The following is a 16,889-nucleotide window of genomic DNA, read 5'->3' as shown; positions in this document are numbered from 1 at the left end:
AGCAAATTGAATCCAAGAACAGGAAAACGATAATACATCATAAGGAAAGGTAAGACTGGTTCAACATTCTGAAATACATAGACATAATTCACCATATCAACAGATTAAAGCAGCAAATCATATAACCATCCCAAAAGACGTAGAAAAATATTTGACAAAATTTAACATCCACTCATATAAAAGCTTTTAGCAAACAAGGAATAGTAGAGAATTTCCTCAGTGTGATAGAGAGCAGCTCTGAAATGTCTACAGCTAACCTCACAGTTAATAATGAAAGACTGAATCCTTCCCTCTGAGAGTGAGAGCAAGGCAAGGATATCCTCTCTCACCACTCACATTCAACATCTTACTTGAGGTTCTTGTCAGTGCAATAAAGGAAAAATAAAGAAATAAAATTAAAGCATATAGGTTGGAATGAATGCAATAAAACTGTCTGTATTTGCAGACAGCATGATTGCCTGTGGAGAAAATCCCAAAGAATTTATTTAAAAGTTAGTAGAACTAATAAGTAATTTCAGTAACAGTTAAAGAACAGATCAATTTTCTCGTATCTCGTATTTCTGTATTTTTTATAGTATTTCTGTATTTCTATATGCTAGCAAAGAACAACTGGAACTTGAAAATTTTAAATAGCATAAAAAATGTAATAGGTATAAATCTAACAAAATATATGCAGTTTCTATATGCTGAAAACTACAAATGTCTATAAAAAGAAATCACAGACCTAATTAAATGGAGAGTTTATATTATGTTTATTATTGGAAAACTCAAAAAAACTGAGATACAAATTTCTCCAAACTGAGCTGGATTCAATGCATTTCTAATCAAATCCCAGAAGACAGTTTCTTTTGAAATTAATAAGCTGATTCTAAATTCATATGAAGACAGAAAGGAACTAGAAAGCCAAAATAATTTTGAAAGAGAACAAATTTAGAACACTCACACTACCTGATTCCAAGACTTCTGATATTGGTGAAAGGACAGACATATAGATTAATAGAATACAATAAATACCAAAAATAAAGTGACATGTATATTGTCAATTGATTTTTCGTAAAGATGCAAAGGCAAACCATTGAGAAACTGTAATTTTTCAACAAATGGCGTTAGAACAATTGGACATCTAAATGCAAAAAAGTAAGAAAGAATTTCAACCCACACCTTGTATCATATACAAAAAGTAGCTCAAAGTAGATCGTATATTTAAATGTAAAACTATGAAATTTCTAGAAGAAAACATGAGAAAAATATTTGTAATCTTGAGTTATGCAGAAATTTTTAGATATGACACAAAAAATATGACTCATAAAAATATGGACAAATTGGACACTATCATAATTTAAAACTTTTCTTCAAAACACACTGTTAAGAAAATAAAAACACAAACCTCAGACTGGTAGAAAATGTTTGCAAAACCTCTATCTGATAGCGGACTTGTATCTGGAATTCAGAAAGAACTCTCAATTCTCAATGATAAGAACACTCAAATTCTCAATAATAATAAAGAACTCTCAAGCCTGAAAAAATCCAATAAAAATACATGCGCAAAAGATTTAAATATATATTTCACCAAATAAGATATACAGATGGCAAATAAGATCATGAAAAGATGTTGAACAAAATGAGTCATGGAGGAAATAAAAATTAACACCACAATGAGATGCTATTACACTCCTATTAGAAGGACTAAAATTAAAAAAAAAAAAAAGCAGAGGGATGACAGTATCACATTCTGGCAAAGATGTGGCACATATGGAATACTCATACACTGCTGGGGGGGAAATGCACAATGGAACCATTTGGGGAAACATTTTGGCAACTTCTTATAAAATTAAACAAACAGTTACCATATGGCTCAGCAATTCCATTCTCTTGGTACTTATCCATCTGTGTATGAATGTATGTTCATACACAAATCTGTAAGCAAATACATATACTGGGTTTACTCATAATCATCAAAAACTGGAAACAACCCAAATGTTCTTCACCTGACAATTGGGTAGACAAAGTATTGTACACCTATGCTATAGAATAGTACTCAGAAATGTAAAGGAAAGAACTACCAATACAACAACTTGGATGAATCTCAAATGCATTATGCTAAGTGAAAGAAACAAGACTCAAAAGTTTACAGACTATGTGACCCCTTTTGTATAACATGTTCGCCTAAGGCTGGGGCTAAGGGAAGAGGTTGATTACAAATATGCACAAGGTAATATTCTGTGGCGCCGTAACTGTTGCTTGTGTTGATTTTGGTGGTAATAGTAGTTACATGACTGTAAGACCTGTTTAAAATTCAAAGAACGCTACACTAAAAAGTGTGGATTTTAATGTATTTAAAGTATACCTCAATAAACCTGACCCCCAAAATTAATAGTTACCATTTACTGAGTACACTTTTAAGAATTTTCAAACCCTCAAAAAAAAGAATATAAACATAAACATATGTATAACCGAATCACTTTGCTGTACACCTGAAACTAACACAATATTGTAAATCAACTATACTTCAATTTAAAAAAGAATTTTCAAACCCTCATTTTTTATGCAAAGAAGCTACTAGGCTTCCTTTTTTAAGGTGAAGTGACAAAGATTTAGAATAGCATCATCCTATATTACTTAAGGTGAGCCAAGACGGCAAGCCACATACAACATTTTAAATTTTCTAGTAGCCATGTTAAAAAAATTCTAGGAAGAAGTAGGTGAAATTAATCTTAGTACTATATTTTCTTTAACCCAATATATCAAAATCTTACCATTTCAACATGTAACCAATATAATTATTAACGAGATGTTTTGCATTCTTTATATTCTATTAAATCTTTGAAATCTGTTGTGTATTTTATACATCTCCCTTTGGACTAGTCACATTTTAAAGAGCTCGATAGTAACATATGTGCAGTGGCTATCAAATTAGACAGAGCAGACCTAGAACCTTCTCAAAGCTGCACTTGAACCCGTGTTCTCTTCTGTACTTAATAGTAACATCCACAGACATCTGATGTACTGAATTGTATTTAACTGAATATTCTGCTATGAGCTGTAATAAAGTTATGACTTTGCAGTCGTTAAAAGAGGGAAATTTTATTGAATTATTTGAACATTAAAATAAAGTTACAGGTGATTTGTAAGTTTTATGTTTAAAAAGATGTTTTCCTCTTCTTTGATGCAGATTCTCTCCTTAACAGAAATAAAGGGCCTTTGGCCTCAATAAACACAGCAATGTCCTCACATAACCAAAAAACATCTGATTGACAATTTAATACAAATAGAGTTGTGGAAAAAAATAATAATACTTTTGTTGAGTGAACTGATCAATTAGTGAAGTTATAATAATCATTGTATATATAGCCCCAATGCTTTTTCCAAAAGTGGGAATCAGGAAAACTGTGATATACCTCTAGTTTTTCCTGAGAATTATGATTAATACTTTTCATTTACAGTTTCTCCCTTTTCAAAATTAGGATATCTTCCCTACCTTGAATGAGAGAAATTACAACTCCTAGCCAATAGGTTTCCAGAGCGTGTTAAAACTGTATAAAAAGGCATACTAAATGCTTAAAATAGTTATGAAATGAATGAACAAATATTGGGGAGACTATGAGGAAACAGGAATTCTCATACTTTATTGGTGGGTACCCAAACCTGTACGACCCCTGACAAGGATAACTGATCAAGATCTTTCAAAACTATACTTTGCACATTTGTCCTTGGCTTCAGAAGTCCCTCCTCTGAGAATTTATCTTCATCTTTCCCACATTCGTCTTGCTACCTCCTAGACACTGCCAAAAAGCCAGACCTTAGTTTCTACTGCTCTGAAATCCATAGATAAGTCTCTCCTCCTCCAGCCTGGGTGAATCTCTTTTTAGTTTCTCAATACTTCCAGGTGATTCTGCTGACTCATCCTGTCTCCAAGTCAGAGACCAAGGCAGTGTAGAAGCTACATGTGGGGCAGATCTCCTAATTTTCTAGCTAGTGTACTCTTTATTATCCACTACGTGCAAAGTAAAATCTACATCCTGAAAAACCCAACACAGCACATGACAAATTATTTACTGCAATAGAATGTGCATTTAGATGAACAAACTTGTATAAACCATGTGTGTTTAAAATGGCCACCTTTGACTGAGCTCTTCATATGTACAAGTTGTGTGGCCAGAAACTTAACATACGTTGTTTCATTGAATCTTCTATACTACAGGCGAGGAAGCGGAGATTCGAAGGATTTAAGTTAAATTCACGATGCCTACTTGTGGCAGAGCCAGAATTTGAAGGCTAGTCTGATTGAGTCGCAGCCTTTAGTCAAATCATTAAGGTATTCTTCTCCACTCGGTATATGGAGGTAAGCACTGTTTTGCCTTTAGCATATGGACATCTAAACCTACTTCCAAGGTAATTATGTATTGCTATAAATAATTTGCGAAGTGCCATTTGTTGCTCAACTTGATAGGATGCATCAGTAATGTCACACAACTGAATGCACTTCAGTGTGTGTACAGCTATATTGACATCTCCTGAAAGGCAGCTTCAGCAATTTATGATTTGGAGCCTCTATTACTATCACTCTATTACTCTATCACTTATTAAGATAGTTCTCAATCACAGCACAATATTTCAAAAAGCCAAGTCAATGTTTTAAAATATATTTTATGATATGATTATAGAACAAGAGATGACTACTAATTGTATTTATCCTCTCCAGTACATTCGGAAGTAATAAGACATATATCTTTCTGTACTACTCCCTTCCTTCCAAATTTTTTGTTTCCAAATACAACATTCCACAGACCAATCATTTTAAATACATTTTGCAATGAAAGCCCATTCCTTATGTTACATTAACTGGCTTCCATTTCATCAAGGTTAAAAACAACTTACGGTTTGATAGTGTCTCAAGTTTAGTAAACACGATTTTATTTTTCTATAATAGTCTTCTCAGGAAGCCAGACTTTTCACATAGCTCTGCATGGTGTTATGAGCCAAGCCCAAGGCCATGATGGCCGATGGGAGCTATGGAGAATTCAGAGACACTTGCCCAGCTGGGAACCAACTTTCATCAAGCCTAGGCCCTATATGTAGTAGGAACTCAATAAATATTTTTTATTAATTGGCCCAGAAAAGGTCTTACAAATGCCTAAATGGTCTTATTGTTTTTTCTCTTTAATTAAAAGCAGGGCTTCTCATACAATATGAATCACCTAGGGATCTTTTCATTTATTTTTACTTTTTTAAATTAATTTTTATTGGAGTATGGTTGCTTTACAATGTTGTGTTAGCCTCCACTGTGCAACAAAATGAATCAGCCATATACACAGATATCCCCTCCCTTTTGGACTCCCTTCCCACCTAGGCTACCACAGTGCATTAGGTAGAGTTCCCTGTGCTATACAGCATGTTCCCATAAGTTTTCCATTTTATACATAGTATCAATAATGTATATATGTCAATCCCAGTCTCCCAATTCCTCCCACCCCACCCCTTTCCCCCTTGGTATCCATACATTTATTCTCTATATCTGTGTCTCTATTTCTGCTTTGCAAATAAGGTCATCGATACCATTTTTCTAGATTCCACATATATGTGTTACTCTGCGATATTTGCTTTTCTCTTTCTGATTTACTTCACTCTGTATGACACCCTCTAGGTCCATCCACATCTCTACAAATGACCCAATTTCATTCCTTTTTATGGCTGAGTAATATTCCATTGTATATATGTACCACATCTTCTTTATCCATTCCTCTTTTGTTGGACATATAGATTGCCTCCATGTCCTGGCTATTGTAAACAGTGCTGCAATGAACATTGGGGTGAATGTGTTTTTTGAATTATGGTTTTCTTATCTCCTCTTTTTTGGATTTCCTTTCCATTTAGGTCACCACAGTGCATTAAGTAGAGTTCCTGTGCTATACAGTATGTTCTCATTAGTTATCTATTTTATACATAGTATCAATAATGTATATATGTCAATCCCAACTTCCCAATTCCTCCCACCCCCACTTTTCCCCCTTGAATCACCTAGGAATCTCTTTTAAAAGCAGATTCTGTTTCCGTTGGATTGAGGACTGAGGTTCTGCATTTCTTACAATCTCCTAAATGATGTTCATGCTACTGGTCCTTGAAACACCGTGAGTAGCAAGGCTGTAAATCCTCCTTCAGAAAGTATTCGTGCTTATATCATTGTGCCACCATAGCCCCCTGTAGCTCCCCTAACTTAGCTTACTAATTGTAATCTTGTATTTATTTATCTACACTTCTATCTAAACTACAATCTCTCTGGGTACAGGGACTCATGCATTTCCCATGCCTAGCAGATAATTAATATTCAATAAATTCTTCTGATGTCAACTAACCAGTGAATGAATGTGTACCAAAGATACACTTTTATACACACCTTGAATGCACATAACGCTCCCCAAGCTACCTTTTCATAACAATATCACCAGGGCGTTGGGATTTTTCAAAATCAGAGCAAAAATAAAATGCTTTATAATCATTCCAGAAAATAAAAAAAAAATCAGAACAAAATTCACCATTATAATCACGGCTGATATTTATTGAGTACATTGTGTATTAACTCATTTAATCCCCACAAAAGTCCTTCATAAGGTAAAGTTATTACAATTACCATTTTAAAGACAGAAATGGGGCTTCCCTGGTGGCGCAGTGGTTGAGAATCTGCCTGCCAGTGCAGGGGACACGGGTTCGAGCCCTGGTCTGGGAAGATCCCACATGCCGCGGAGCAACTAGGCCCGTGTGCCACAACTACTGAGCCTGCGCGTCTGGAGCCTGTGCTCCGCAACAAGGGAGCCCGCGATAGTGAAGAGGCCCGCGCACCGCGATGAAGAGTGGCCCCCGCTTGCCGCAACTAGAGAAAGCCCTCGCATAGAAACGAAGACCCAACACAGCCATAAATAAATTTAAAAAAAAAAGACAGAAATGGATTCACAGAAATGTTAAGGACCTTATCAAAGTCTATACAGCTAGTTCGTGTCATCGCTGGGGTACGCACCTAGGCTCCACAGTCCACAGATCTAACTACTACCGCATAAAGATTAAAAAATGGAATCTCTCTGTGACTTTGTCACGCTTTTTTTTTTTTTTTTTTTTTTAAACCACCTTAAGTTTTTTGTTTTTTTTTTAAATTATTTCTTTATTTATGGCTGTGTTGGGCCTTCGTTTCTGTGCGAGGGCTTTCTCTAGCTGCGGCAAGCGGGGGCCACTCTTCATCGCGGTGCGTGGGCCCCTCACTATTGCGGCCTCTCGTTGTGGAGCACAGGCTCCAGACGCGCAGGCTCAGTAATTGTGGCTCACGGGCCTAGCCGCTCCGCCGCATGCGGGATCCTCCCAGACCAGGGCTCGAACCCGTGTCCCCTGCATTGGCAGGCAGACTCTCAACCACTGCGCCACCAGGGAAGCCCCAACGCTTTTTAATCTTAATATGCTTGACATCTGCAGGATGGGGATCAGACCCATTCTAAAGACTACTCTGCAGAATCCCCCATCTAGTCTACACCAGGCATTCTTGGATTTAATTCTCTTCTGGTACCACCCCACAAATTTATGTCATGAAGCAAACTGTAATTTTTCTGGGACACCAATGTGAATGACAAAAGCTGTGCAAAGCTCATCCACCAGAACAAGACACTAGGCTGCCACAGGAAGGGGGAACAATGAAGGAGCAGCACCTACATGAACACATGGCTTTATTTTCCTCTTATCTTCATGCACATAAGAATTCCAGAGAAATGGTATGTCATTATGGTATTCTCAAATTTGGGGCTTGCAAAACGTATCCCTAGAAAAATGTTAAGGACCTACTCCACGTTCTTGGCTGACATTCTCTTATGCAGGCACCTGAATTAGAAACCTTTGCATAATTAAGGAAAAGCAGACTGTGTGCATTTAAACTTATCAGCTTTCTTTATTTAAAAGGAGATAATACATAGCATTGTTTATAAAGAGAAAAAATCATACAACTATTTTAAGAGATAAGTCACTATGGTAACCATTTCTCTGCTTGAATTTAGAGAGGCAATGCCTTCTGCTACTGGAAAATTCTCTCAGCTTTTAGCCAGCAGCAGATATTACATATTACTTTATACTAGACTTTTTTTTGTCTTATACAAAATAAGTCTCCACGTTCTTTATGTAATGGAAAATCCCTTAACATTCCATAGAATAACTCACATTGCATACTTAATGACTAAATGGAAATTTTATTGGGTGGAACATCTTCAAAGACAAATAAAAATAATGATGAAGTATCTCAGCCGAATGTCATACCTATCTTGAAACAATTGGGTGGTTCTACAGTCAATGATTTTAAATGTCTGTAAATTTTACTTTTTTCCAGAAAACCATTTTCCAGATTAATAAAGATTAATCAAGATAACTTTTTACCCACATTATTTTCTTACATATAATTGGGAGCTCTCCTTCCTGCTCCCCAACACAGTTATGCATATTCTAATAAAAAAGTCCTTCCTAACCAGTGGCAAATATTTTCCAGATTTCCTACAAACAGGAAAGACCATAAATTGTGTTCTACTTTAGCAATACTTCTCTAACTCCATTTAGCCCCTCTAGCTTTCATTGAACCAGAAAACTACAATATCAGAACAACAATAATACCAATAACAGTAACTATCACTCATTAAGTACTTGCTAGGTATCAGGCCCTGTTCTAAGGCTCACATGAGTATTAGATTTACAAATTTAGCACAACTAAGGGAAGCCAGAGTGCACTCAAAGATCTCAGATTTGTATATTAAAAAAGATAATATTTAGCATTGATTATAAGGGTTTCTCTTTTAATCCTCACAACAACCCTATAAGCTTGCTAAGGGACCTTGGATATTGTACAGATCAACTTCCATATCCTGTAAATCCTCCCTGAATCCACTGTACAGATTAAGAAACCCAGTCATTTTTTCCTCTGGTGTCATAGTTTATGAAATGAAATAAGCAATGCACTGAATGTAAATGTGTTAATAAGAGCTCAGGAACAATAGCACATACTGGATAAAGAGAGAAAAATGGCTGGCAAAACATGTAATAAATATTCAACACTCTAAATCACAAATGCAGAAGACACAAGTATTTCTTATAACAGTATACCAAAGCATCATATTGTCTTTTGTTTTTTGCAAAATCCCTGGTATTCTGAATTTGCACTTTATGTAAGCAATGATATTATAAACACTATATTTATACATGAGGGAGCATGGAATTTATTGGTGTATACATCAGATGAACATACTGTTGCCATTTGTTACTGCTATTCCCCTTTTTTTTAGGAAGGTGGATGAGTAAATCATAGTAATAGAAAAGCAAGCATGCTTAAGTTAAAGTCCTTGTTCATGGTTTTGGTAGTGTGTTATAGTACACTGGTGTATGAAAGGCAATAAAATTATTTAATCAATTAGATTTTCTCTTCATATACAACTATTATTTCCAGTAAGCAGCCTTATAAACTACCTTTACAGTATTAATTAGAGAGGATAATTAGAGGGGTACAGCAATGAAACATACTTCATCACTGCACCTGATAAACACCTGGGGTACACCAATGTGATGAACTTTCGGTTACAAATAATTAACTGTATCCACAACATTAAAAACTCTAATAGACTAAGTGTGTCATCTTTTGACAAGACTATTATGGCACTTAGTTTCTCCTAATTCTGTCCTATAGTTCCTTTTGAAAAATCAGCTCTGTTTATTTAACCCTGTAAAGATGCAAACCAATGATAGAAAGGATTTTTTTTACCCTTTTAAGAAGATAAAAAAGGACAATCTCCACTAATTATCCCAGGTACACTTTCTATATCAGTCATTACTTATGCCCTATAATTCCTCAGAGCAAGGCCCATTCAGTCAAAAAGAATGATATTATTCAAAGTCTTTCATAATAAGTAAAATTATTTTCTGCAGTAAAATCTCCAAGGGCTTTGCAAAATTTCAGTTACTCAGGTGAGCCGAGAGTAACTGCTACATTCTAGAAGTTCCAATAATCTTTCTGGCCTTTTGGGAGTACTTAGTTTATGAGTTATGCCTAAGTACCCTAAGGAAATTGAAATGGGTAATTGCTTCACTGGTATAGGTTCAGATCACTTACTATATTAATCCTAACCACTCTCCTTGGATGCAGGTAGGAGGCAGCCTCACTAGCACTGCCACCCAAACAAGGAGACTCTGTGGCCTGCCCCCGCCCCCAGCTGCCAGGCAGCTGCCATACCCGACTGACCATCCATTGGTCCCGAACACATCTGCCGCTGAAATGGCTTTTTAATTGGCTTAAATGGGCTTATTTTCCCCTCTTCCATTGTCGAAGTAGAGGTGGAAATCTGCTTTCAAAGACCAGCCTATCACATCTCCTTCCTTGGCTCCCCTGACCTTCAGGCAGTGCAGCTGCCTGAGTTGAGTTAAAAATGGACCGTCAAGCTGGTTTTAATTTCTGCAGCTCTGCCTCCCAGTGTCCTCCCACGGATCTGTTTATCACAGCTTCCTCACCCCTTCTGTGGTTGTTTTTCTTACTAAGAGTTCTTAGCCTGGACAGCTGAAACTGCTTCTCAAGGCCCTAACCTGCAGATCCTTGTACACAGACTCCTAAAGGATTGGGAGCCAACACTAGAACCTCCTACTTGTAGAAACTCTTCTCCCCCCAGGTCTCCCCTGCCTCTCCTCTCCTGACCCACCACCGTCTTTGGGAAAGCTCCCTCTGACCAGATCATCTCTACCGGCACACCAAAGCGGGAACAGTGTGGCTTAGGCACAGTGGATGAACACATAATGTTTGGCTTCTTGCTGGTGGGTTGGGCGAGCATGTTGACCCTGAGCCGCTCCTCTGTCCCTCTGTGGGCTCAGGTTCAGGACTGCGCATCAAGCTTCACAGGGATTATATCCCTGGCAGGATATAAAACACTGTACTTGTATCTTCATTGCCCCGAGCCCCTTCAAGACCGCCCAAGACCAAGTTCCTCCCGCTAACGGGGCTCGCCAGGAACTGCTGCCTTTGCGAATGACAACTGCTCCCAGAGCCCGGGAGGATGGTGGAAGCAGCTAAAATCCCACTAATGGTTTTGTTTAGTTTCTTGGCAAACTCCCCTTCATTCAAGCTGCCGGCGCTCTGGAGCCAGGTCTAATTAGAAGGGTACCAGGCTCACCCTTCTCGCGGTGAAAACGCATTAGTCATAGATGAAGCAGTACGAAGGGTGCCGGGGGTGCAGCGAAGACCCGAGGCTGGAGAGCCTCGGATGCGGGAAGGCAAACTAGAGCGGAGCGCGTGCGGGAGAGGAGGATACAGAGACCCTGGGACGGGACGCGGAGTCGAGCTGACTCGGTGAGAGGCCAGAACTAAGCGCAGAAATGATGCCCATTGAATATCTACACAGATTTAAGCAAAGTGGTCAGTCTGACAGAGCAAAGCCTCAGGTCACGGTAACAGACAAAAGGCCGAAAGCTTCCCGCTGCCCGGGACAGAAAGTCAACAAGGGCATCAGGAGTGTGAGTGTGTACGCGCACGCTAGGGGAGAGATCGCGCCAAAGAATCCTGGCTGGTGGCGGAGGGGAGCGGTCAGTTTTGGGCGAGTCGTGCCCCCGGAGTTGCACTCACGGGGACCCGCGGCCCACCCAGGAAACAGCAGGTGTCAACGCTACCGCAAACTTAGCCTCAACTCCCAGCGGCTGGCCTAGGGCTGCTGGAAGTATCGGGGTTGCGATGCAACCGGACCCTGGAGAGGCGGGGCCCGGGGCCGGGGCGGGGCGGCGCAGGTGGGCGGGCCGGGGCAGGGTGAGGAGGCTGGGCCTATAAAACGCCCGCCGCCCCAGAGGCGAGGCAGCTTAGTGGAGCTGGGGCGGGGTGGGCTGGGGGCGAGCGGGGTGCCGATTGCCGCTTGGGTCCGCAGGTCCCTAAGCCCCCGAGGGAGGGGCCGCCTGAAGACGGTGCCTGCCTCGGTTTACCCGCAGGGTTTTGGCCAGCGAGCGCGTCGGCCCCGGCGAACTCCCAGCAAGTGAGCCTGGGTGGGAGGCGCGGGGCCTGGGGGCTCCGGTGCTCCGGGCGCGGGGGTGAGCTCCGCGGGGCAAGCCGGCTCCAAGTTTTGCTAACTTTGAATTAGTTTCAGGTTGTGACTGCTGGCGTCTGCGCTCCCGGAGTTTTGTGAACCTGAGTTGCAGAGGCCGGTTCCTCCCCTTTGGAAAAGGAATGCTTCGGCTTGTTCGCTCCGGGGACTCGGCATTTTAGGAGCCTCTGCACGTCTTCCTTGCTTTTGCAAATCTGTCCTTCTTGCCTCCTTTTTCTAGCGCCCCGGAAAGGCCGTTCCGCCCCGCGAGGGAAACAGAGCCGTTGACCATGGTTGCAACGAGCAGTTTGAGCAGTAAGAACCCGGCTAGCATTTCGGAGTTGCTGGACCGTGGCTTCCACCCGGGGAACCTACTAAATGGTGAGTTTCCCAGCCGCCTACCTCTCTTCCCTCCAAAGGTCGCAGCCCCTGGATAGATGGGATGGGCGGGCGTGCAGGGTCGACCCGCTCCTTGAATGTTGGAGGTGCCACAAAATCCATCTGAGAGAGACTCCTTTCCAAACTGTTAGCATCTTCTGTCCATGATGGTGAGAAACAAAAGAAGCAAAAGATAAAATCCCAAGGGCTGCATCCATCTAGTCTGCGGCTAATACACTCTTCGGGATTAAAAACTGTACAGATCCCTACCCTACATGGTAGTTGTGAAGTTATGGTGAATTTTAAGTGTACAATTATGTGTGTTTTAACAAGTGTATTCACCTGTGTAACCACTACCATCACCTTCTGCCCTCAAAGTCCCATGTACCCCTTTGCCATCAATTCCCCACTCTACCTCTCCCGTCCCCAGGGAAACACTGATCTGCTTTTTGTCGCTATAGATTACTTTTACCTCTAGGGTTGCATGCAGATGGAGCATGTAATATGTACTCTTTTGTATGTGGTTCCTTTCCCACAGCCTAATGATTTTGAGATCCACGCTGTTGCTTCTATAAGTATGTGTTCCTTTTTGTTGCTGAGTAGTATTCTATTTGTGGATATACCCATTATTTCATTTTTTAAGGCCAAAAGGAAACTTTAAAACAGCAGTGATGCTGGACATATTGTCATTTGCAATTTTAAACAGGAGTTTCTAAAGTAATACACTGCTCTGCCACTAAGGAGCTGTGGGCACCAATTGCTTAAGATCTTTGGGCCTTCCTCATTTAGAAGGCAAAGTGGTTGATGATCTAGTTTTATAGGCCAAAGCTCTAAAATTCTCTATTTTCAACATAGATAAAATATGGAGCCTTATAATTTGGAGGGCATTTGTTTCAATTAGTTTTAAAAAAAAAAGCAATGATCTAAGTTTATGCGTGATGTGGAGAGAGGAAAATGCAGTAGCCAATGAAGTGCAGTAGGCTTAGGGTGGGGAGCCCACAGGGCATCTGCCTGTGCTTGCTCAGTTGACTGTGTGTGGTGAGGCATCCTGCCAAGTGGTAGGATTAATTTGGAACGTAGGTGACCAAATGCAGAGCTATCTCCTTTCCTTTGAGCAAATCTAATTTTGTTTTCCTAGGACTATTTTGTTTTGTTTGGCTACAAAAAACTACCCAGCCAGTTATAAATATCCATGTGAACCTCAGAGGTCTTCTCTTTGAGCAATTTTTAATCGAAGAGGTTGAAGCTAAAATTGGGATCTACAGGTCATTACAGTAAAGACTTACAAAGAAAACACAAATTTAATTGATGTTTAGTATAGTTCAAAGTTCATTTTAAGTTCATCACTAAAGGACAATAGCAAAAAATCTGTTTTTTACGATAGTAAGTGAATGTATTCTTAGAGTTAGAAGGTAATAATCCTTAGTCAAAAAAAATTATTAACATTTTTATTCCAGAACTAATGCATAGTCTCTGTAAAAGAAAATTAGAAAATCCCCATAAGCAAATCAGGGAGCAAGAAAGAAAAGAAAATCACTAGTATTCTAAGATAACCATAAATAGATTTGTGATGCATAGTCAGATTGTGTGTGTGTGTACACATATAAATTTATTAAAAAATGGTTATAGCCTACCCACCTTATTTATCAAAACTTTTATTTCATAGGTGAACTTTCAGTCTCAAGTTAAATGATTTGCTTTATTACCCAGCGAGTTAAGAGCAGAGAGAGATCAGCTGACTTCCAAACAAATATTAGAACAAGTAGCTGTAACAGATAGAAACAAACAATGTTGCTATATCTCGGTATGTTTTTTCTGCTCCTGGATTTTTTTTTTTTTTAATCTTAAACTTCCATTTTCCACAGATTTTGACTACTGGGATTATGTTGTTCCTGAACCCAACCTCAACGAGGTGATATTTGAGGAGACGACTTGCCAGAGCTTGGTTAAAATGCTGGAGAACTGTCTGTCCAAATCAAAGCACACCAAACTCGGTTGCTCGAAAGTCCTTGTTCCTGAGAAACTGACCCAGAGGATTGCTCAAGACGTCCTGCGGCTCTCCTCCACGGAGCCCTGCGGCCTACGGGGCTGCGTTATGCACGTGAACTTGGAAATTGAAAATGTATGTAAAAAGCTGGATAGGATTGTGTGCGATTCTAGCGTGGTGCCCACCTTTGAGCTTACCCTGGTGTTTAAGCAGGAGAACTGCTCATGGATGAGCTTCAGGGATTTTTTCTTTAGTCGAGGTCGCTTCTCTTCTGGCCTCAGGCGAACTCTGATCCTGAGCTCAGGATTCCGACTTGTTAAGAAAAAGCTTTACTCCTTGATTGGTACAACAGTCATTGAAGAGTGCTGAAAGGGAAGCACTGGAAAGGGTCCTTTTTCTGACTGGGTAATAACACTTCGCAGCGCTCCATTAAAGTCATTGTAGTTTGCCCTGCCTGCTCTTGGTAGGAAACCCCAAACTGAGTTCATCTTCTTTCTATTTCATATTCACGGCCACCCCAACTCAAGGGCTTATCTGGGGACTTTTGAAAAATGACCTACAAGAGAAGTACATTGTCTACATTTATCACAGTTTTTACAAAATGGAATGGAATGGAATAAGGAGAAAAAAAGAAGCAATCCACTTTAGTTTTTTATTTGACTCCACAAGTTTTCCAGGTAGTCTTGCTACTAGACTGTATAAACCCACTTTGCCTAGTCTGATTTTCATATGGCTATTTTTCTGTACGTTTTTAGAGTGATTCTTTCAATCACAGAATCTTAACTGAATGATGCTTAGCCCATCAAAACTTGCAAAAGCTCATACCACCCATTTCCTGCCCCTACTCACATGTTCTTATACAGGAGGATAGGATTAAGTAGGTGAGCTTAATTCAAACTTAACCCCACACAAATGTGAATAAGGAACGTCACAGTAAGAACAGAGTTACGTACTTCTCTGTCTCTCTGCATCTTCTCCACTCTTCTGTTTCAAAGAGGTGGCAAAAGCTTGAGCTACCATTTCAGTAACCACAGTATTGTTTTAAATAACTTTATGGTACAATATAAGCTCAGTTTTTCTAGTTCTTAAGTATTGAATTTTATCTTTAAGCTAGAAAAATGGAAAATGCTGATTTGTTTGCATGAAGTTGATTACTTTTCCATTGAGTGAATGGTGAATGTGTATAAGGACGGGAAGTGAGTTCCGGTTCCTTTCTCATTCACTTGATAATCTAGCATCTTTTTGCTTTTACATATGCTTGATCTCAGAAGAACCATCTCATCCTGTCAGTGTTATCTCATCCTTGGCCTCTCCTGAAAACTAAAGGAACTCGCCTTAACCTGAATCTTCAAAGGAGATAGCTGCACACTACCACTTTTAATTATTAAGATGGGTCTATTTACAAAGTCTCCTTTGACCATGGGTATCTGGTTTATAGTACAGACTAGAGAATGAAAGTCATGATCTAGATAACCAGTGCACACACCCAGCTTTCTTCATCCTTGGATACCTGTCCCTAGGGAAAAATAAAGGCCTTATTTTTCTCTTGTTCCAACTAGCTAGATCTTTTTCTTTTTATGTTAATGAGAGAACATAACCTACACATTATCATGTTCATCCAGGAAGACCTTCACATCCTTGCTGTAGGTCATGGATAAGGAGCTTATTCAGGTCTCCTTAGCACCACCTTACATACCTGAGGCCAGGGTTGTAGGGACCATGGCTTCATCCTGGTGTAATTCAAAAGCAGGTGTGATCCTGTTCCCATAAATGACCTAAAACTTCACTATTCAAATCAGCAAGTGTTCTAACAAATTGAACTCTTCAAATGCTTGGAAAGATACCACAAAGCCAATCTTACAGGACTGGGCCAGGATAAGTCGAGTTGTTTTGCATGTCTATTATTGTCCAGGGCTCTGAAGGTCACTGTAATTGTGTGGGCGAGGAGTCTCTGGCATGGATGTAGAACTGTTGTCCTTTTTCCACTAACAGTTGTCTTTGACCCTCTTGTCTTTTACACTCACAAAATAGTGGTGACTTATAGAGACTCTTAAGTTAATATTCCTGTTAAAGGAAATTAAAGTTTGTCTATTTTTGACAATAAAGCATCATATATTTTTAATTCTCTTGTCCTCTTTGTCTTTTCTGAGTTTATGCAATGATCACCCTAAAATATATTTGACAATATTTGAGGGAAGGTGACAGAACAATTATCTCCTTTCTGACAAAGGCTATTTGTACCCTTCATTATAATATTCCAATTGTATATTGCATGTGTTTGTGTATCAATAAAGAGTCATTTGCTTCATAATTTTTCAAATACGATAATATTTTTCACTGGAAGACAATAATTTGAGCTCCTTTGGCAACTGCCTTTGAAAAAAATACTCATTGTGTAAAGGCTTTTTCTGTAGTTTTCCTAATGGCCAAATGCAAATACATCAGATTGTAAGATTAGTATA

The 16,889-nt window shown here is 39.5% G+C and overlaps 1 protein-coding gene and 1 long non-coding RNA gene across 3 annotated transcripts in view; one reads left to right on the top strand and one right to left on the bottom strand.

The window, feature by feature from the left end:
• LOC309628247 overlaps nucleotides 1-10,889 on the bottom strand; it is a 212,883-nt gene extending 201,994 nt beyond the window's left edge. Inside the window, exon 1 of the long non-coding RNA XR_014244289.1 lies at nucleotides 10,250-10,889. This is a non-coding gene — a long non-coding RNA (uncharacterized lncRNA). The remainder of the gene's footprint in view (nucleotides 1-10,249) is intronic.
• A 268-nt stretch (nucleotides 10,890-11,157) lies between these two features.
• DDIT4L (DNA damage inducible transcript 4 like) lies at nucleotides 11,158-16,549 on the top strand. Of its 2 annotated transcripts, none has more exons than XM_082391018.1 (3): nucleotides 11,158-11,344; nucleotides 12,304-12,443; nucleotides 14,306-16,549. In XM_082391018.1, the coding sequence occupies exons 1-3, from the start codon at nucleotides 11,259-11,261 to the stop codon at nucleotides 14,794-14,796; spliced, it is 717 nt and encodes a 238-aa protein (XP_082247144.1). In that variant the 5' UTR covers nucleotides 11,158-11,258; the 3' UTR covers nucleotides 14,797-16,549. The 2 variants fall into 2 exon arrangements, with proteins under 2 accessions (XP_082247144.1, XP_082247145.1); XM_082391019.1 differs by lacking the exon at nucleotides 11,158-11,344 and adding an exon at nucleotides 11,844-12,014.
• Nucleotides 16,550-16,889: the final 340 nt, after the last annotated feature.

Source organism: Balaenoptera borealis (genome assembly GCF_965194805.1).
Source record: "Balaenoptera borealis genome assembly, chromosome: 4".
NCBI classification, from domain to species: domain Eukaryota; kingdom Metazoa; phylum Chordata; class Mammalia; order Artiodactyla; family Balaenopteridae; genus Balaenoptera; species Balaenoptera borealis.
This window is presented reverse-complemented; position numbering and strand designations above follow the sequence as displayed.

Excerpts from the sequence above, each read along its gene's own strand:
- DDIT4L (XM_082391018.1), top strand. The coding sequence starts at position 11,259 with ATGCGGGAAGGCAAACTAGAGCGGAGCGCGTGCGGGAGAGGAGGATAC. Across the intron at positions 11,345-12,303 it reads CGCGGAGTCGAGCTGACTCG|CGCCCCGGAAAGGCCGTTCC; the intron begins GTGAGAGGCCAG and ends TCCTTTTTCTAG. Across the intron at positions 12,444-14,305 it reads CCCGGGGAACCTACTAAATG|ATTTTGACTACTGGGATTAT; the intron begins GTGAGTTTCCCA and ends CATTTTCCACAG.